The sequence below is a fragment of the Anabrus simplex genome, chromosome X, assembly GCF_040414725.1.
Source record: "Anabrus simplex isolate iqAnaSimp1 chromosome X, ASM4041472v1, whole genome shotgun sequence".
NCBI lineage: Eukaryota > Metazoa > Arthropoda > Insecta > Orthoptera > Tettigoniidae > Anabrus > Anabrus simplex.
Genome location: NC_090279.1, coordinates 216,880,052 through 216,902,540, shown reverse-complemented (window position 1 = coordinate 216,902,540; position 22,489 = coordinate 216,880,052). Strand labels below are relative to the sequence as shown.

At 39.2% G+C, this 22,489-nt stretch overlaps 1 protein-coding gene across 3 annotated transcripts in view; it reads right to left on the bottom strand.

The window, feature by feature from the left end:
- The window catches only part of Rcd5 (microspherule protein Rcd5), an 80,202-nt gene extending 71,321 nt beyond the window's left edge, over positions 1 to 8,881 (bottom strand). Inside the window, exons 1-2 of one of the 3 annotated variants that reach the window (XM_067159260.2) lie at positions 8,633 to 8,881; positions 6,056 to 6,187 (exon numbers count right to left, since the gene is read on the bottom strand). In XM_067159260.2, coding sequence (XP_067015361.1) covers positions 6,056 to 6,177 — 122 coding nt within the window. In that variant the 5' untranslated portion in view covers positions 6,178 to 6,187; positions 8,633 to 8,881. Of the gene's footprint in view, positions 1 to 6,055; positions 6,188 to 8,236; positions 8,524 to 8,632 lie in introns of those variants that run through there. The other 2 variants (XM_067159259.2, XM_067159262.2) reach the window with 2 other exon arrangements.
- Between the last annotated feature and the right edge of the window lie 13,608 nt (positions 8,882 to 22,489).

The window sequence follows — 22,489 nt, the reverse complement described above, 5'->3', positions numbered from 1 at the left end:
ACTGATAGGGAATCTGCCAACTGGGTGACAGCCCTAAATGCAGATCAATGATTGAACAGAATACTCGACTTCCAATAACAAATCACCACCAATTGGTGAGAGCGTATTCATTTATTGCAGTTACAGCAGTCTTCTGTGTTATATGAGCACAATAATAAATAAAGACATTAGATAACGATTGAGTTTCCATCAGTGCCAAACAATTCGAGTCTCCCTGCTCTCTTCTTACTGGCATTAGACTGAACGCGCAACATAAGGACTCTACTAAGCGCTACCCAAATGCTGTCTCGCGGCTTGGTTTGTCAATACCGTACTCATTAAGTTGGCTGTTGGTCAAATGAGTAGAAAAGGAAAACACTAATGAATGGTTAGACCGTGGTGAAATCATTAAAAGAGTGCCTAGAGAAGTGACCATTACAAGATTGGAGGAGAAAGAGGTTGAAAACTGAAGAATGGTTATTGCAACACATACAAATGGCAGGCAAGAGAAACTTAACACAGTGGCAAAGAAAGTAAGGCAGAGTAATCAAAGAGAAGACTGTTAAAGATTTGTTTATCATCACCATCATTTTCCAACTCCAGTTTTTCGGGTGTGTTGTGTAAGTATTCGCCATCCTTTCCAGTCTGCATACATCTTCTGTTCCAGGACATCTGGCAATATGAGACCTCTCTTCTCCGCATCTTATTTCAATGTGTTGCTTATGAACTTCAATTGAATATTTCATCTTCATGAAAATGTTACATTTTTACACATAACCTTTCGAGTGTGAACATTGTCATATATTTTCTGTTGTGTGTGTTGATAATTGTATACCTTTTGCCCTGCTCTTTCAATCGGTTGATGATGGCACCACATGTGTGACGAAACCGGTCCCGAATTAAACATGTTGTAACATAAGTTTGTGCAACTTTATATCAGTGTATTGAATAGGTGGAACCTCTTAACTCTCTTTTTAACACTGTGATTCTCAGTTCAATACGGAGCAATTATGAAGTTTCTAACTTTAAATGTTAATTTGAAGTCGCTGGGACGCAAAAATCGGACTTCGAATTACGTGATTTTGAATTAACCTCCAACTCGTAATTCAGAAATGCCAACCCTTGCCGCGTCACAAAATATTCTAAGACCCGTTACTGCATGCAATTAACCTTGATTCACAGTTTAAACCTTTCAAAAGCCATGGAAAAAACATTTTCCAAAATGTATCCAACAAGGTGCATTTACAGTATTCAAATAATGCACTTGGATAACTCACTGACAAACATAACCTCATGCAACGAAAGAAAAAATAAAAGCATGATCCAAAGATAAGGAGAAATCTATAATGGCTCCCCTGTGCAAGTGCTTTATTCACTGGATTACTGTACTGTATGCACTTTAGATGCTCTTTACTTGCACGGAAAGTATCCAATGCCCTTTAAATATCGTGGTTCATTGAACTTTCCTATGGCGAGGGGAGGAAGTCTCTCGCTTTCGTGTGCATTGCAACACAGTACAATGACCCCCCACCCTTGTACGATGTCCCAGCTGGCATTTCTCTCCTATAAAATCATAAGTCCGTTTGAGCTCTGCAATTTAAAAAATGCAGTTTCATCGGCATTGACAATACTGTTTGGTGCGTGAGAATTGATTGTATGAGCCATGCTTTTCTGCCAACTGTTGGCATCGCTAGTGTTCGCAGATTCTGCTTCTCCGCACACTTAAAACGCTGAATACAAAAGAATTACGATTTTACTCGAACTTAGCAAATATAAAGCACACTGTAGATACACCGAAGTGAGCGAAAGTGCGGAAAGCTACCCCCGCACGTTCCAGAAGACACGTTATATCACGACGCGGATAAATGTTGAATTTAAATTACTCGGTAAAATACTATTTTTTCAAAACATAAAGGCAGTTTTGAATTAAAAATCTGAATTTCTGTAATGGGACCGACATTGTTCTTCAAATTATGAATTATCCATATTTTAAATTAAATAATTTAAACATCATTCAAAACCGTGCCTCTTGTTTTCGGGAACGAGAGCTGCTCCAAATTAGGCGGGATTTCGAATTAACTTGAAACTCTCTACCTTCCTAAGCTGTTCTCTTCCAAGCATTATCCCTCTCATAGGTCTCTCCTTCTTTCTAGTTGGGATCATTATCTCCCTGTTTTTGGAATTAAATTTAATTCCATATTGTTTCACCTCATATTCCCATGCATCTAACTGTTCCTGAATATCCTCTTCCCTTTCTCCCCAGACTAACAAGTCATCTGCAAACATGATAACTTTTATTTTTCCTACCCCAATTTTCTTTGCCACTTTTGTCATTAACTTGTCCATTACTACAATGAAGAGCAAAGGTGACAGAGGACTTCCATGTCTCAATCCACGTTTTTGCTCAAACCAGTCTGTTCTCTCTCCTCCTACTTTCACACAACTGGCACTCCCATGGTACATCTCCCTCACTCTTTCTATTGTCTGCTTCTCAACACCTTTTATCTGCAAGGCTTCCCATACCCTGTTTCTGCACACATGATCACATGCTTTCTCAAAGTCCAAGAAGGCCATCAGTAGATCTTTACCCCACTCATAATGATGCTCTTGTAGTGGTCTTACAGTGAATCTAAGGTCTACTGTGGACCTTCCTGATCTGAAGCCATACTACTCTTCTCTGAACTTCTCTTCCACCCTCTTTCTGATTCTATTCTCCAGAATCTTCTCAAACACCAATGAATATTGCCTTCTAGTCTTCCTCTCTTTCCATACTACTTTCAACACATGATGAAGCCATGGTTTCCCTACCTCTCCTGCTGCCTTCACCATCTCAATACTCACTCCATCTAAACCTGGGGCTTTCCCTTCTTTCGTCTTGTCCAATGTTACCCCCACTTCTCCCCATATTAAGTCTTTTTCTTTTTCTGTGTTTCTTCCTTCCTCTCTGCTTCTACTTTCGCCCTCAATGCATCCTTCTGTGTTTAGTAAATCTTTAAAATACTTTTTTCACATTCCTTTGAGTTTCTCTTTCTCCTGAACTTTATCTATTATTATAACATCTTCCCTCATGTCCTTCCTGTTCCTCTTGACCATTCCATACAGTACATTTTTATTTCCTTTGCTACCTTCTTCCATCGTGTTTGTCCACTTTTCCATCCGAGTCTAGAGTCCACATTAAGCTGATATGTTTATTGAGTACAGAGTTAACCTAATTTTCAGTGACCATCTGTTTTATCCAAGGTAGTCTTGGTCTATATTGAACAAACTCCATGGTGCAACAGCCCAGAAGTGCCTTAGTCTACCAACCAACCGCTACTTAGCCCAAAGGCCTGCAGATCATAAGGTGAAGCATAGTGAGTGTGACAAATCCTCCCGACTGTTATTCTTGATTTTCTAGACTGGGGTAGCCATTTCACCATCAGATAGCTCCTCAACTGTAATCATGTAAGCTGAGTGGACCTCAAACCAGCCCTCAGGTCCAGGTAGAAATCCTATGTGTGTGGTTTGTTGTTGTTGTTTCTTTAACACATTCCAACTAAATAAAATGTTATAAAAATAGCTATATGTATGCAATGACACTTGGACTAGTTACAGCAGACAGTGATATGTGAGTGCCTATCAATACCATGAGTACCGAGGCAATAATTATCAAACATCAACCGTTTTAGACATGTAAATGAACCCTTTTACTATTGTCATCTTCCTTTTGTATACTCCCTGCCATGTAAGCTATACACTCTATTGAAGGTAAGGGAACCCAGGGTAATTAGAACATTATCTATCATATAAATACCAAAAAGTAACTAATGATATTTCTGCATTCCCACACATTATAGAGTGTTACTCAATTTGTGCAAGAGTTTTTTCTAATTACCCCAGGTTCCCCCACCGGGCGAGTTGGCCGTGCAGTTAGGGGCATGCAGCTGTAAGCTTGCACCCGGGAGATAGTGGTTTCGAACCCCACTGTTGGCAGCCCTGAAGATGGTTTTCCGTGATTTCCCATTTTCACACCAGGCAAATGCTAGGCTATACCTTAATTAAGGCCACAGCCGCTTCCTTCCCAGTTCTAGCACTTTCTTATTCATCATCGCCATTAGACCTGTGTGTGTCAGTGAGACGTAAAGCAAATTGTAAAAAAAAAATAAAAATAAAAAATAATAAAAAAAAACAAACCTGAAGTTAGTGATTTATAGTTATTTTCTAACTGTTGGGTTTGATTCAGTGTTGCTAACCATACAGTTTAAGGACCCTACTTGCCGACATGACATTTTACAGTTACTGTTAATCTTACAGGTTGGCACTATGTAGTATGATGTTTTTGTGATTTGTGAAATTATACATACTGCCATTGCCGTATTGTTAAAATCACTAGTGTTGCATTTGTGCGCGTAAGTAAAGCACATTTTATTTTTCGATAGAATTGTGCCCTGGCCGAATAATGCATTTAATAATGTTTAATTAGAACATTATCGTATAAATACCATATTATATAAAATACAAAATTGATAGGGTAATTAGAAAAAAAAACATCTTGCACTAACTGAGTAACACTCTATAATGTGCGGGAATGCAGAAATATTATTAGTTACTTTTTGGTATTTATATGATAATGTTCTAATTACCCTGGGTTCCCCTAATACGGTCTTATTTCGCCCAATTCGTATGTGTAGAATTCAACTAGGATGTATAAGAATCTGCAAGAACTCCACCGAAAAGGAAAGCAACGTTACCTCCTCTATAAACATCAGTTCAAATGAAACGGAAGGAAATTTCGCTATAAACCTAACGTAACCTAACCTTGTCTTGTCATGACTTTGGTACGGTTTACAGACTTAGCCTTTGTGTACTCTTACTGACTTACGGCATATGTATAGTCCGCGCACCTTTTAGCGATATTTCATTGTACGGGGAGGTGGAGGAAGGAGGGAGCTCTCACGGTTCCGGTTATACTGCCAACTGAATGAAAATGAAATCTGAATTGAATCGATAATATGATCGATCGATATGAATTTTCTATACCTTTATTATCTTAAGCCAACAACTGTGTCATACACACTTTATATAACATTATATAACATTTCTCGATGGGAATCTTGTTCCCAGCATGAATTCTATAGTTTGGCTTTGCTGTGTAAACAACAACAGTATTAGTTCGTAAAGTGTACGCCAGATGTCACACAGTGACGCATAAGCGATTCATAGTTTGTGTTTCAAAGGTTGCCAATAAGAATCTCGAAGATACCCAAGGTCGACCTATTCAGCACTAGGGTGTCCATGTATTGCTAAAAGGTGCGCGTACGGTACATGTATTATATTTGCTTGTGTGTATTATTACAGAGTGATTTCACTTCAGTCTGACAAGTAATAGAAAATTTCACGAAGGGAGCTGAATTATTAACACCAGGGAAACACCGAAGAATATGGTAAAAGTAATGCTTATAACAAAATAAAGGCAGAGAGATATATATAACATTACATTGAGTGAGGGCGAGAGAGACCGTTTACTTCCTTAATTCCTCATTGAGCTTGACAACGGACTTAATTATGGATATCTTGATTGATCATTACTTAGGTAAGTGAACCTCCATTAGAACATTATCGTATAAATACCATATTATATAAAATACAAAACTGATAGGGTAATTAGAAAAAAAAAACTCTTGCACTAATTGAGTAACACTCTATAATGTGCGGGAATGCAGAAATATCATTAGTTACTTTTTGGTATTTATATGATAATGTTCTAATTACGCCGAGTTCCCCTAATCAGTTCAAATGAAACGGAAGGAGACGTTGCTATAAACCTAACGTAACCTAACACTGAGGTGAGTTCGTTGATGGATATGTCTCAGCCATTACGAAAAAGAGAATAAGGCAGAGATATATGCTTTTCAGTGTACAGCCTTATGTGCTGAGTACTATATTTTATTGCCAGTGGAGGGGGCATGATAGTTGAGTGACACCGTGTCTGTCCCGTGCAAACATTTCTTGACATAAGAACTATCGCAATTTATAAATCTCATTCCGTATTGACGGTTGTCACTATCCTCGTAATAAAATAAAAGGGGTGGTTTACCTGCGTCGTTTGGTTGCGAGAGCATCCAATGAATGTCCTTGATCTAGTGGAAGTCCAAGCAAACCAGAGAAGCCATCCGTATCTCCAAGGTTCACTGACTGCAGCGACGGGGACAATTCCATCGTTTACTCACTGGTGTAGAAGAAATAAAAAAACTTGTAATATGCAAACTATCAGAAGTAATAAAAAGAAAGAAACAAGTGACATTTCAGCTCATACAGGCCTATAGAAGGATAGGAACATTAATAGGATGAAGACTATGGCATGTGAGTGTGAGAAGTGAAAACAAGAATGATCTTCACACAAACTGGCTCTGTATTCATCTTTATCTTTCTGTCTCTTAATCTTTATAAAGTGTCAGTCACGATGACCAGACATGTGTGTCCAAAGTCTGAGAGGAATTTTCAGTAATTTCAAAGTGTCCTACATATAAAAGAGATAGGGTATAGATACTATAGATACTATTACTGTTAATTAGCTGCCTCTGTGGATCAGTGGTAGTGTCGGCCTCCGGATCCCAAGATAGCGGGTTCAAACCCGGCAGAGGTAGTCGGGCTTTTGAAGGGCGGAAAAAAGTCCATTCGACACTCCATGTTGGACGATGTCGGTATGTAAAAGAACTCTGGTGACACATTTGGTGTTTAGGCGACAAAATTCATTCAATCTGAGCCATAGACTCCCAAGAGATCTAGTGAGCCTAGAGTAAAATGGAACATCGAAAGTGACAAGCAGAAAGCCAGATGGCGTCAAATTGAAATGTCTGCACATGGTAGCCGAGGCCATATGATTATTATTATTATTATTATTATTATTTTTATTTTATTTTTTTTTACTGTTAATTTTCATATTTCTGTTGTATTTGCTTCAGTCATTCTTAAAGTAACCTTGCATTTACAAATTCTGCCATAAGATGCACTAACATCCATATTTTTGTCAAGAAATTCAGAGTTATTTACAAAGTTTTGGAAAATAGTTTGCATCAATGTATCGCACAATAAAATTATTAATTTCTGTTTGCACAAATTGGAAGTTCACTCTTTTTTTTTAGTTTTGCTTGCTATGTGAGAAGGTCGTATATGCATGAAAGGTTCACCAGTGTTCCACGAATCTGGAAACTTCGAAGAATGTCAAAATGTTTGGCAAAACTTTGGTCAATAAGTTACATCATTCAAATATGGAAGAAATCTGAAATAAGTTGAGTGCAACATTTGTCCAGCAGCAATAAAGTATTTGTTTTGTGAACAGACATTGTCAATTTACATCCACGGATCAAACCCAAAAGGTTCTTACTGCTGTGATTTTGCAGGTAGGCCTACAGCTTTTAACACTGAATAATTTTTCTACTTCAATCCAATATCAAACATTAATTTCATCTTCCTTGGTTTGTATTTTTAAATGTTTCTCGGAACAATATTTTTGAGTGCATTATGCAATATTAAATGCCGTATGTGGGATGCAGCAATATTACATGCCGTATGTGGGATGCAAACGACTGAAGATGTTTTATCTGTGGTGATACCAAGGCCAGCGCCACACCAGTACCATACAATATACATCTTAAGTCGTCTCCCAATGTCTTACAAAACACAACAAACGTTTGCACACCTCAGCCATGACAAGGAAATTCGAAAATGCCTCTCCTGGCATGTACGCATAAGATGCATCACTAGGACACATTACTGTTGGTGTGTAAACATTTGTTGAGGTTAAAATGATCTCAACCGAGCTCGATAGCTGTAGTCGCTTAAATGCGGCCAGTATCCAGTATTCGGGAGATAGTAGGTTCGAACCCCACTGTCGGCAGCCCTGAAAATGGTTTTCCGTGGTTTCCCATTTTCACACCAGGCAAATGCTGGGGCTGTACCTTAATTAAGGCCACGGCCGCTTCCTTCCCACTCCTAGCCCTTCCCTGTCCCATCGTCGCCATAAGACCTATCTGTGTCGGTGCGACGTAAAGCAACTAGCAAAAAAAAAAAAAAATGATCTCAGGTAATGTTAATGATGGTCTTGGTGCTAATGGTGTGTTACATTAGGATATGTCTATATGTCTTACAGGCGAATATGACATTCGCAAACATGCTTTAGAGTGTCCTAACCACCATCCCAGCGTTTTCCAGTTTAAATATTATACACCATATACATCAAAGCTTGTTTATAAGCAATGTTTAGTGAATAATTTACCAGGTTAACATTATCCAAGATTGGAACATTAGGCCAACAAACCAACTGCCTGACAAACGTTTAGCTAGACGAGATGTTTACGTAAGAACTCTAAACCAACTTCGTACACCATTTAAATGACATAGCCCTAAATAAAAAAGTTCATTCCGAAGCTAAAATAGCGAGGTGTAGCGAAATGCATCGCACTGATTTACAAAACACGTTAGGCTAAATTCTAACCTCCAACAACCTGGAACATCAATTATATACTGAAGTTTAAAACGGTCACTAACAAATGTCTATATGAGCTGCTCACTGAATTACTAAGCGAAACTAGAATTAAACAGTATACAATTCAAGTTACTTTATTAAATATATATAGTAATGATTATTAATGGATTAAGTACTGAAACTTACGTACACAAACTGTTTTCCATTGAATATTGTGATGTTTGATCGCACAGTGGAGGGAAGGCCCACCTTTAAAATTATCTTTGAGTAAAATGAGATACGGTACTTCAAGTTACTAATTACTTAAGTGACATTTGCATTCCTCTTATTTTCCATAAGCACTTATCTATCGTCAAAAGAGTAAAAAAAATAAGCCAGTAAGTCAATACACGCGAATACACATGTAGTTTAGTTGCTGTTGTTGTTGTTGGAGAAGTTATGGGCTCTACCGCATGTAGTTTAGAAATGGAAAGCACCTCGTCGGAACGCATTAATTTCCTCTTAGAACAATTCTTCTTTTTCTTCTTCTCCTTGTTCCGTGTGTGTGTTTCTCTATGACCGGGGGGGTGGGGGGTTATGGGCTCTCTTTACAATGCCACCCAGTAAACTATGTAACAATGTAATACATGGGGGTAGATTACAGGAATGGGCCACGAGAGTTGAAGTCTGACGTTTAGCGCCACCGGCGAGAAAAAGTTGACTAACGCTGCTCGAAAATGGCCTGTTGCTATGGCAACGATAACAGAGTTGCAACATTTTAGGACGCTATCACCACGTGGGTTGGCTTGCTCTCAGTCACTTTTGTCATTCATATTCTGACTGATTTCTTTTCTCGATGAAGTATCGTCTTCCTATTGTGTTTATTATACCGTAGATTATTTTTTAATTGTACAGGTACCGTTAACAATCGAAGTTAAATAATAAAAAACTATCAATGTGGGTAGTGTTGTTATATTCTGTGATTAACATGTGCATTTGTTGAGGTTATTGTCAGAAACTGATGATTTTGTTAGTGATTATGAAATCTTTTATATATATATATATATATCGATAATGTCGTGTTCTGTCTTAAATGCTGGAATTATTAACACGAGCTTAGGAACCGGTTAAGGTAAACGAATTGTATTAGGCCTAGGCCTACATGTTTTATTAAACACTCAGCCTGTATGAAAGGGTGGTAGGCTGCAAATGGAGGTAACTATGACAACGCAGCGTACTTCGTAGTTACAGCTTTCGCCGCTCACCTGTCAGACTTCAACTCTCGTGGGCCCTACTATAAACAAACGACTTCCAGGTTAACAAGGACAAGGCGGTCTGTATGGTTTTCGGAAAAGGAGGAAGAATAGAAGCGACAGATAGAATTTCAGATGCAGGAGTAGACTTGACTACAGTAAATAATTTACGTTACGTTGACATCACTCTACAAACGTCAGGATCTTCGTTCAAAATAACGTGAGGGAAAGAGCAGTAGTAGTAATAAGAGGTATTTACGAAATACAAGACACAACCAAAATATCAACAGGCTCGGCAATGACACTTTTCATGCAAAAATACTACCCATTCTGACACATGGCAGAGATATTTCTGGGAAAAATTATCAACATCAGACCTAACTACCCTTAAGTGAAAGCTACCATTCTGATAATAATATTAGGTATTATTATAAGACATCTCCATCTAGACTAGCTTATGAGTTAGCTCAGGAGTCTTTCCTTATCGAGGACCTTAGATATCTTTCCGTACCATCGACACCTCAAGCCACTGCTCACCTAAATCTGAGATTAAGCAAAAGAGAAAAAATCAATCAATCAATACTGATCTGCATTTGGGGCAGTCGCCCAGGTGGCAGATTTCCTATCTGTTGTTTTCCTAGCCTTTTCCTAAATGATTTCAAAGAAATTGGAAATTTCTTGAACATCTCCCTTGGTAAGTTATTCCAATCCCTAACTCCCTTTCCTATAAATGAATATTTGCCCCCGTTTCTCCTCTTGAATTCCAACTTTATCTTCATACTAGCAAGATACCCGTGCTTCGCTACGGTATTGTACTGAAATTTATAATTGAATGCTTATAGTTTTATATATAAACCACCGATATTCGCGATCTGACTCGTTTTCTGAGAGAATCCGCCAAAATTCGCGATCTGACTGGTTTTCTGAGAAATTACGGCAACGTTCCTCCCATTTTTCAATCTTCTCTCCAGCAATCGATTTCGTACTTCCCGGGATAGGTCCAGGTATTCCACCCGGTCAGTTGGGTCCCTAAATCTTTGCCATATTTTCCTATAAGCATTTTTAATGCGGATCAAATCCTTGAGGAGATCCGGCGTGGTGTCGTCTTGGGTGCCTTGGAGGTACTGAACCTCTACTTGGCGGTAAATTACATCTGCTGCCATTGTCATTGACGACAGTATGACCAGCACCATTGTCGCCCGCAGGCAAGTGCGCAGGACTTCTGGCGATACGAATGACATACTTCCGTGCATTATTGACCTTATTACAGAGGTGAACAATTGCACGGTCAATCATATATCTATCGTTTATTTCAAATACGTTTAAATTTTTGTTTATATGCCAGAAGAATCTACTGAAATCTAAGAAGGTTCTCCAAAGGAAAAAAAGCGCCCTTGAAAACGAACCTAGAAGAGATTAAAAATGATCGGTTTATGATCAGAATAAGCACATTGAAAATCCACAGCCTCTTTCCAGTCATTCAACCGGGTCAGGAATGGAAGCCTGTCGCACTCCACTGGGGCAATAATTAAATGAATGACAAATGAAATGATATTGGAGAGTGTTGCTGGAATGAATGATGACGGGGAAAACCGGAGTACCCGGAGAAAAACCTGTCCCGCCTCCTCTTTGTCCAGCACAAATCTCACATGGAGTGACCGGGATTTGAACCACGAAACCTAGCGGTGAGAAGCCAGCGCGCTGCCGCCTGAGCCACGGAGGCTCCTTATAAGTACATTAGGAACAGTAAACTCAATTCGTCTCACCTCCGTTTTCACCCCACCGCGGTTAAGACGATTTACCTCCCCCCCAAAAAAGAAAACGTGTTCCTTTATTTTTAATGGAGATTCCAAATACCAATGTTGACGTGTGTTACCTTCAGTTTTGAGATATAAGTATTCCCATAAAAATAATTCACTTTTTTCACTTACTTTCACACTCCCCGCCCCCCTTAAGTGAATTTTCCGGCAAAAAATACTTGTTTCTTTACTAGTAAAGGATCTTCTAAATACCGATTATCTTCAGTTTTTGAGATATGTGTCCTCATGAAACGAATTCAACTCCTTTTCACACCCCCTCCCCAAAACGCGTCGTTTTATTTTAAAAGAAGATCTAAATACCAATTTTCACGTCTGTAACAATGTTAGTTTTTATTAGATGTAAGTATCCTCACACAATTAATTCAATAAATTTTTCAATTTTTCACCCCCCCCCCCCCCAACCTTCATTGAATTTTCCGAGAATACCAGTTTCTTTACTTTAACAGGAGATTCCAAATACCAATTTTTACGTCTGCAACATTTTACGTTTCTGAGATATACTGTAGATATAGTCTTTCTAAAAATTCACCCCAATTTGTCACACCTGTTTATCCCCCATTAATTAGATTTTCCAAAAACAAAAAAATAAATGCTTCTGTATTTTTAAAGGTGATTCCATATACTAACTGTCTGGTCTGTAATATCTTCAGTTTCTGAGATATAAGTATCCTCATTAAAGACATTCAACCCCTTATTCACACTTTTCACCCCTCCTATTGGGATTTTCCGAAAACAAAAAATACGTGTTCTTTTATTTTTAAAGGAGATTCTAAATATCAATTTTTACATCTGCAAACTTTCGAAGTTTTGAGATATAGATACACGCATTTTTAAATTACACCCCCCCTTTCACCCCCCCAAATATTTGGACTTTTTAAACAAAAAATACATGTTTCTTTATTTATAAAAGAGATCCAAAATACCGATTTTCAGGTCTGTAGCATCTTCAGTTTCTGAGAAATAAGGATCCTTATTAAAGGCATTAAACTATTCTTCACCCCTTTTCACCCCTCCTATTGGGATTTTCCGAAAACAAAAAAATGCGTGTTTCTTTATTTTGAAAGCAGATTCTAAATACCAATTTTTACATCTGTAAACTTTTAAAGTTTTAAGATGTAGACACACTCATTTTAAAAATTCACCCCCCTTTTCACCCCCCATTATTTGATTTTCCAAAAACGAAAAAATACCTGTTTCTTTATTTTTAAAGTAGATCCCAAATACCAATGTTTAGGTCTGTAATATATTCAGGTTCTGAAATATAAGTAGCCTCATTAAAGGCATTCAACCCATTTTCCACCCTTCCTAGTGGGATTTTCCGAAAACAAAAATTACGTGTTTATTTATTTTTAAAGGAGATTCTAAATACTAATTTTTACATCTCTAAACTTTAAAAGTTTTGAGATATAGATACACTCATTTTCAAAATTCACCCCCTTTCACCCCCCCGTTAATTGGATTTTCCAAAAACAAAAGAATACGTGTTTCTTTATTTTTAAAGGAGATCCCAAACACCAATTTTCAGGTCTGTAATATTTTCAGTTTCTGAGATATAAGTATCGTCATTAAAGGCATTCAACCCGTTTTTCACCCCTTTTCACCCCTCCTATTGGGATTTTCCGAAAACAAAAAATGCGTGTTTCTTTATTTATAATGAAAATTCTAATACCAATTTTTACATCTGTAAACTTTCAAAGTTTTGAGATATTGATACACTCATTTTAATAATTCATCCCCCTTTTCCCCCTCTCATTAATTGGATTTTCCAAAAACATAAAATACGTGTTTCTTTATTTTTGAAAGAGATAAAGTGTGCCAATTTTCAGATCTGTAATATCTTCAGTTTCTGAGATATAAGTACCGGTATCCTGATTAAAGGTATTCAACCCCTTTTTCACCGTTTTTCACCCCCCTATTGGGATTTTCTGAAAACAAAAAAAATACGTGTTCCCTTATTTTCAAAGAAGATCCTAAATACCAATTTTTACATCTGTAAGCTTTTAATGTTTTGAGATATAGATACTCATTTTAAAATTTCAACCCCCTTTTCACCCCCTTAGCGACGGTATATCCAAAAATCCTCTCTTAGCGAGCACCTACATCTTAATATGAATGTATCCCCAAAATTTCATTTCTTTATGTCCAGTAGTTTTGGCTCGGCGATGATGAATCAGTCAGTCAGGACAAGTTATTTTATATATATAGATTGTGATCTTTCCTACTTTTATAAACGCCACCCAAACTTATTCGTCTACTAATGTCATTCCACGCCATCTCTCCGCTGACAGCTTGGAACATACCACTTAGTCGAACAGCTCTCCTTCTTTCTCTCAATTCTATCCAGCCCAAACTTTGCAACATTTTTTAACGCTACTCTTTTGTTGGAAATCAACCAGAACAAATCGAGCTGCTTTTCTTTGGATTTTTTTCAGTTCTTGAATCAGGTAATCCTGGTGAGAGTCCCATACACAGGAACCATACTCTAGTTGGGGTCTTACCACAGACTTATATGCCCGGAGTTTTACGTAACGGATGCTACGACAAACAGAGAGTGGATGGGCCCAAAAAAGAACATGCGCAGTGTTCTGCTGGCTGTACACGGATTTCATCATAAGCTATGTGTAAAAGAGATATATCACAAACCAAGCGTATGAAAATTATGTGGAAAATATGTGAACGATACCACTTCAATAAGTGTAGCAAAAGAGAAAAGACCTTACATGAATATAGTAAAGAGTAGAATCAATTTATATATGGCCATTGGCTGCAATTAAACTTTATTATAATACACGCGGAACTTACCAGATAACCCTTGCCCAAAACGAACCAGGTCAACAGTGAAACATAGCAAGGAGTGACATGACTGCTCAGAACTAGGAAGTATACTGTATTACTATGTAGGTCAAATTCTAAAAGGAATATGACATATATGTAATATTATGGGCATTCGGCCTCAATAAATTCTTTATAATTAATATCACCCAGTCACAATTCGAGTTTATAGCATTATTTACTTCTTGAAGAAGGAATCCACAATAAACACACACTATATAAAAACAGAAGTACTCATTCAAACTACACAAAAGCTCTATAATAATAAGAAGAATGTTATTGCAGCCAATAGCCATATGAGAAGTAAATACAATATCTTTCCACTTATTGTCACCAAGTTTGTTTGCATTTTTATAGTTGTCATATCCATTATTCATTGGCAAGCTGGGTGATCGTTTGTTGTCTACGCTTGCACTGTTAAGGCGTTGCCTACGAGATAACTAAAAGGCCTCTGCATGCGCGGTCTTTTCAAGTACTAAATTGGCAGAGTAGCAGTAGTTCAAATAGCGCTGCCAGATGTCAGGCTAGCCCTCCATTCCTCAGCACGATTCAAATTGACGTTTACGAGAATAACTTGCACATAGAAGCACATTACAAAAAATAAAACATTGCGTTTTGGCCAGAAAAGTGATATTTCTATGACGTTTAATAAAGAAAAATATATCACACAGTAATTCAAGAATAGCTGATACGAGTCCTAGTTGCGACTGGAAAGTAGGGCCAGACTAGCAAGATGACCTGAGAGGTGTATGTGCGCTTTTATCTTCATGTCTGTATCCACCTTTCTATTCTTACCTTCTTAAATTGCATTCCTGTTACTGTCTAGCCAACCTCTCTGCCTCGGGTAGTAAACCCTGTAGGTGGGGCGGTAAAATAACAGACACGGTAGCACCTGTCTGTCATAAGAGGCGACTAAAAGTGGCTCCAGGGGCTCTAATTTTCAGAGCGTGGGTTGGCGACCACGAGGATCTTAGCTAAGTCCTAACATTGCTTCCATTCACTTGTGCCACCCCCTCACTTTCATTTATCCTATCCGACCTCCCTTGGTCAACTCTTGGTCTTTTTGACATCGACGGTAAGTTATTAGAGTATTCGAGGCCTAGGGCGTCTTTCATTTTCACGCCTTTTGTGGCCCTTGTCTTCCTTTGAGCGATACCTTCATTCTTCGAACTGTCAGATCGTTTCCATTTTTCTCTGTGATTAGTGTTATATAGAGGATGGTTCCCTAGAACAATCACCACCACCACCACCACCAGTGTCTTCGCTCTACTTGTTTCGTCGTTTGAAACATGCCTGCGAGAATGCATTTCCAAAGCTTCTTTTCTTGGGTAGCTTCCGTGTTTAATTACGCCTACTCTTGTCATGCAAATACGATGGATAACCTGAAAGAAGTTTTGGAATTGAATTTGGAAGAAGGTGTTTGGTTTTGCAGAAATGCTAAAGCACGTGCTTTCAAACTCTTCACTACATACTACAGATTTCGAGGAAAGTTGTCACATGCTATTTTCTCGTCACACCGACGTTATATAATTTTGAACCATTTTTCTCGTAATTCTGTATTTGCTGGAAACTCGTGGAAAGAAATTCCGTTACCCTTGTGAAGTTTACCTTTGCAGACTCGAACACAGGAACAATTGTTAGGCACCCGCAATAAACACCTTGTGAATCGAATGTTTCCAGTAAATATTCTTTTCTTTCTTCTTTTTCTACAGTTTTTCCTCAGTTGTGGGGTCGCGGGTGCGAACTGTGTAGGACATGTGGATGTGGAGCTGTTCTAGGCCGGACTCCCTTCCTGTCGCCAAACTTATATGGAGGGATGTAATCATTATTACCGAGCTCGATAGCTGCTGTCGCTTAAATGCAGCCAGTATCCAGTATTTGGGCGATAGTGGGTTCGAACCCCACGGTCGGCAGCCCTGAAAATGGTTTTCTGTGGTTTCCCATTTTCACACCAGGCAAATACTGGGACTGTACCTTAATTAAGGCCACGGCCGCTTCTTTCCTAATTCTAGCCCCTTCCTGTACCATTGTCGCCATAAGAACTATCTGCGTCGGTGAGACGTAAAGCAATTTGTAAACAAAAAAAATAATAATAATCACTATTACGTGCTTTCTGTGGTGGTTGGTAGTGTAGTATGCTGTATGAAGAAGAAAATGCTGGGACGACCACAAACACCTAGTCCCCGAGCCAGAATAATTTAATATGAAATGCGCGATTAAAATCCCCGATCCGCTCAGGAATCGAAGCCGGGTCCCTCTGAACCGAACGCTTCAAAGCTGACCATTCAGCCAAGGAGTCGGACGTACAATAAATACTCTCTCGGCGGTAAATTCAGAACCTCGTATATTTATAACTATGCATCAAAAATTATCTTAAACTTACGTTTAAATATAAACTATATACTCCCTACAAGCAGAATACACAAATCAACACCTTATATAATTATTTTAAAGGTCTATCTGACCTAAAAACTCACAAATTTAACTTTTTGCTTCACAATTTCCATATACGTCAATGTTAAACAGTGGAGGACTAACACGAAGTCTAGCGGCGAGTCTGGAACTAGAACGTATTTCGCGCTGTGTAAACTCCCATGTGGCGTTGCCTACGAGCACCGTCGTCTCGATCCTCCTATACTGCCTGCTCTATGCGAGCCTTTTTGCGACTACGCTGCGACAAAATTTCTCCCCTAGATGGCAGACATAGACGCACAATGTTCTAAACTTATTCTAATGACGACAGCCTACAAAACACTATGCAGTATGGTCATATGTTCACTGAAGCTCGTAAATTACATCAGTAATATGAAATATCGGCAATATTACCTGCACAAAGTCGCAATTGGCCTCTTCATGCACAATCTAAAGATTTTCGTGGACGAAGGCTTGGAGTGGTACCGTACTTTTTGTGTTATTGCCAACGCAATATCAAATACCGTAATAGAGGTCTTACGAACTTGGTTAGGATAATATCACTAACAGTTTGCTGATGTTCTTTGACCTCACACTGTAACGAAACACATTCGGAAAGGTTTTTTTGCTATTTGTTTTACGTCACGCCGACACAGATAGGTCTTATGGAGACGATGGGAGAGGAAAGGCCTAGGAATGGGAAGGAAGCGGCCGTGGCCTTAATTAAGGTACAGCCCCAGCATTTGCCTGGTGTGAAAATGGGAAACCATGGAAAACCATCTTCAGGGCTGCCGACAGTAGGGTTCGAACCCACTATCTCCCAGATGCAAGCTCACAGCTGCGCGCTCCTAACCACACGGCCAACTCGCCCGGTATTCTGAAAGGGAAGACGTCGCAGGTCCTCGTATTACGCTCGTACGTTTGAAGGACTTCGACAATAGGGCACAGCAGCTTAAACGAACTCCTGCAGATGCTTTACCAGAGCAACAAAACAAGGTTTTGGATATCAAACTCCTCTGTCCTGATGCATAATCAGTTACATTTAGCGGTGTCTATGCAGTGAAATGTTGCTGACACAAATGTCACACTCTATCCTCTATTCAACAACACGAACCTAGTACCCGCAAATTAGGATTTGACTTCCTGTTTCTAGTTTGATTGGAATATTATCGTCTGGATATCTGAGGTTGTCCAAAATGTCTAATCATGAAGACGTTTGTTTTTTGATTGTGCGTCACAATTCTTATCACAGGTAATCCACTATCCTCCACGGCTTTAATTACTTTCTGGACAAAATTCCGCAGTCTGTTTTCAGTCATTCGACCGGGTCAGGAATGGAATGAATGAAGCCTCCATCTAGCAGCGAGGATAGGAATTGAGCCGGCTGCCGAAGCCTGTCGCACTCCTCCGGGGCAATGATTAATGAATGAAAGATGAAATGAAATTATATTGGAGAGTGTTGCTGGAATGAAATATGACAGGGAAAACCGTAGTATTCGAAGAAAAACCTGTCCCGCCTCTGTTTTGTCCAGCACAAATCTCACATGGAGTGACCGGAATTTGAACCACAGAACCCAGCGGTGAGATGCCGGCGCGCTGCTGCCTGAGCCGTGGAGGCTCCATCACCTTCTGAAATTAGGTGAAAAGGCACAGATGCGGGAGTAATCTGAGGATATCCAATTACTTCCTTTATTAAGTCCTTGTCTAGATAAAGCTGACAGCCGCTTTTCTCTTAATTCCTTTCTAGACGGTATTTCATGGAGTCCTATCTTTTCTGGCTGCGAACCGCTTTGCCGAGATTGGCAAAATGGTACACAACAGTCGAATATTTCGGGGAAAGAATCTGAAGTTTCAGTTCTACGGAAAATATTCCTTGCACGAACGGAAAGAAACGAGTACCAACACCTTAAAATCACTTTTGAAATATCTGTAAGCATAACATGATTAATTCATTTCACAGTTCTATACAAAATATATCTTGTACGAACGGAAGTGACCAGACACGTTTACTCATTGTACGAAATAAGTCAGGTTTTCACACACATTCATGCACCAATAACAGTGCTACACCCACACTGACAGCGCAGATTGTGCGTCTACTGCTGCACTCTTACGGCGATTTGGAGAAATATTGGTAGTCGCGCCTTCCTGTATTAAACTAGTGGCATAGAGCAGGCAGTATAAGAGGATCGAGACGGCGGTGCCTACGAGATACAGAAGACCGGGAAATACAGCACACTAGACTCGTCCTCGAGATACTTCCGGCAAGTGCCGCTAGAGTTCTCTTTACTGATCTGTCTCGCCCGCTCATTACAACACGTTCGAATATGAAAAAGTACAAAATTCATAAAAACTAGTAATTTCAGAAGGCAGCAAACAGATATGAGATCAAAGATAGACCAAGAGAAATTGTTTAACTTATTTTCTACAACGTATTTCTTACAATATGCTTAAACGAAATAAGTAATTCAGGAAAGAAACAGAGAAATCTGATAGCGAGTTTGTCACTTCTTACCAATTCCTTTAATTGTGCCTCAGAGCATCCGATAAGCGGATCGAGATTGCGGTCATAAATAACTTTGGGTTTAATCGCCCTTTCACCAATTATCAGCGATCCAATCTTTTCCTCCGCACATCTGATATTTTGACATTCGTATTGAAGCCGCTGTTTGGTGAGCGATGTTATGCCCGTTACGCAAATATTTAGCGTCGTTTCGCCGTATTTCTCCTTTTTCTTCCCGTAAAATTAAATTTGTGTTCGCCTCTGTGGTGTGGTGATTAGTGTGATTAGCTGTCACCCCGGAGGTCCGGGTTCGATTCCCGACCCTGCCATGAAATTTGAAAAGTGGTACCAGGGCTGGAACGGGGTCCACTCAGCCTCGGGAGGTCAACTGAGTAGAGGTGGATTCGATTCCCGCCTCAGCCATCCTCGAAGTGGTTTTCCGTGGTTCTCACTTCTCCTCCAGGCAAATGCCAGGATAGTACCTAACTTACCGCCACGTCCGCTTCCTTCCCTCTTCTGCCCTGCCTGTCCATTCCAATCTTCCCATCCCTCCACAAGGCCCCGTTCAGCATAGCAGGTGAGGCTGCCTGGGCTAGGTACTGGTCATCCTACTCAGCTGTATCCCCGACAAAAAGTCTGGCGCTCCAGGACACTACCCTTGAGCGGTAGAGGTGGGATCCCTGGTTGAGTCCGAGGGAAAAACCGACCCTGAAGGGTAACGGATGAAGAAAGAAGAAAATTTAAGTCGTTCTAACAGGAGTACAGCTCCTAAATGACCAATTTTAGCATGCTTTTCAATTTGGTTTGCTTTTTGGTCAAGTTCAGATACCGTAAAACTTTTTTTTCTGATTTCATTACTCGTATCCTACTTCTCAATTTACAGATTATTTTCTGTAATCTGGTATTTACTTTTCTCGTCCGTATATTTTTTAGATTTAACAGAGATACTCGTTGACTTGCCTTGATATAGAAACGAGACTTGTACTCCTTTTTCGTTTTGTGGCTGACATATGAAGATATGGTATGTTCATCGTTATCTGAATCGGAACTCTTACCAAATTTTGATGGCAATACATCATTTTTGGGAGCTGGACGCTTTCTGCGTTTGACATTTTCCTGTTTGTGGACAGGATACACAATGAAAACAGAAGGAAATTTGATTGATGTGCTTACATTGAAATCTGTTTTATGAGAAGAATTGCTCGGTACCTAATGAGATCCTACTATATCACCTGGTCAAGAAATAGTTTACTTCCACTTCTCCCTTAAATCGCACTCGGAAGGGAAACTATGGAACGTCAATTAGTGTCATCCGAAATACAGAGTGGTACACAACGGTGCACCTTCTTCTCAACCTCACAGACACTCACCGACAGAAACAATATTCACAATAAATTGCACAAAATTAACACATCATCACAATTACTCCGCATATCACAATGTCAAAGTCCGCCAAGAACAGAACGGAAACCTGACATCTAGCGGCCAAGCCGTGAACACGATCGGGACGCTTTTTCAGCGACAAATTAGTAGCTATGTCCCGGCCTAGTATATCTCTTAGGCAAAGCATGTAGAGGCCTTATTACTAATCACGTAGGCAACGGCTAAAGGCATGATATTTCTCGCAGTGTTGGTCACAGAGTCTGCACAAGCAATCTGGGCGTGGTTCTTGGTAATTCAAGGTGTGGAATACTTTATGGTGAAACCCATGTATGGCAAACTTCGTAACTGTATGCCGTAAGTCATATCCTGTACGTGTCCATTCACGGTTGATCATGGCGTCTGTCACGTAGAAATCCATCCCAATATCTGCTCTTTTTTTCTTTCAGTTCTTGTAAGAGTTCCCGATAACTTGTTGTGGATGGTAGCAGTAGGTGAAGTCTTACATCCTCCACAAAAAAACGTTTTCCTCGCCAATACATATACTAGTCGAGATGGATTGTATTTCGAGGAACCTCGCTTTCAGACTTTCCAATTCTTGTAGTTGTTTATTCGAGAGGAACTCCCATATTAACTCCAGACCATATTTGGCTATAGGCATAACCTTTATTACGAAAATTCGCATGGCTGTCTCCAGGGACAGGCGTGGTAGCACTATGACATACACACGTTGTTGACCGTAATTGAGCGACCTGTGAGTAAAGATGATGCTACATATTACAATGGAAAGTAGGCGCGTAAAGTCTACTGTTAAACAAAAGAATGACACATTTTACAAAAGTAATTTGGAGTCATCAAGAAACTTATTTATAATGTTAATTATGGTAGGAGTGGGCTCAAATAATAAACAGAAGACACTAGTTGAGAAGGGGATTGATAAGTGTACCAGCCGTTTTAAAAATATATGTCGTGAGGAAGAATACACAGGACATTGAGATAAGAGGTGAATACTGTCTCCATCTGGATTGCCACACATACATTGAGGGAGGTTAGTAATATGAAAACGATATTTATGTTCTTGAGTAAATGCATGACCTTAAAACGTTTGATGTTAGTAATATGACGCCGTGTATAAGACCCTTTTATATACCAAGGATTATTAGGAATATGAGGTTGTAGTTCATGATAGAATTGACCTTTTTACGTGCCGAGTGATGCCAATCCTCCTGCCAAGATTGTCATGCTGAATCTTTAATAAGAGGAAAATAATCTGGGAGAGGTATAGCTAATGTAAGAGGCTCAGTGAGCGAGTTTCTCGCCTCTTTAGCAGCAAGATCAGCTTGGTCATTTCCTAGAATACCTGAATGACTTGTACCCACATTAACGTTAAAAATACCACAATGTTCAAGTTGATAAAGAAGATATATTCAACATTGTGTAAGTACCAATTATAGGACGGAGTGTGTGAGCCTAGAATTTATAATACAATTTGGGCATCGGTATAAATGGTTACCTTCTCAAAGGAACTTTGTTTAACATAGAGTAGAGCTTGTCTAATCGCAAATATTTCGGCAGAAAATATGGAGAAATTGTTCGGTAAATGAAAGCGTTCAATTGTAAGTGTATTTGAAAAGAAAATATCCATTCCAACTCCCTGGAGAGTTTTTGATCCATCAGTATATATCGTGGGTATACAAGAAAAAGGCACCAATAAAAATGGCCAAAATGAGTTATTAGTGGTACTACGTACAACAATGTGTGCTCTGTCCATCGCAAAAAAGCACTAAGACCTAGATCTTACCAGTTCCAACATAATTACATGTAAGAAAGCAGTAAGTCCATTTTAAAACAAATATTGGCAGGG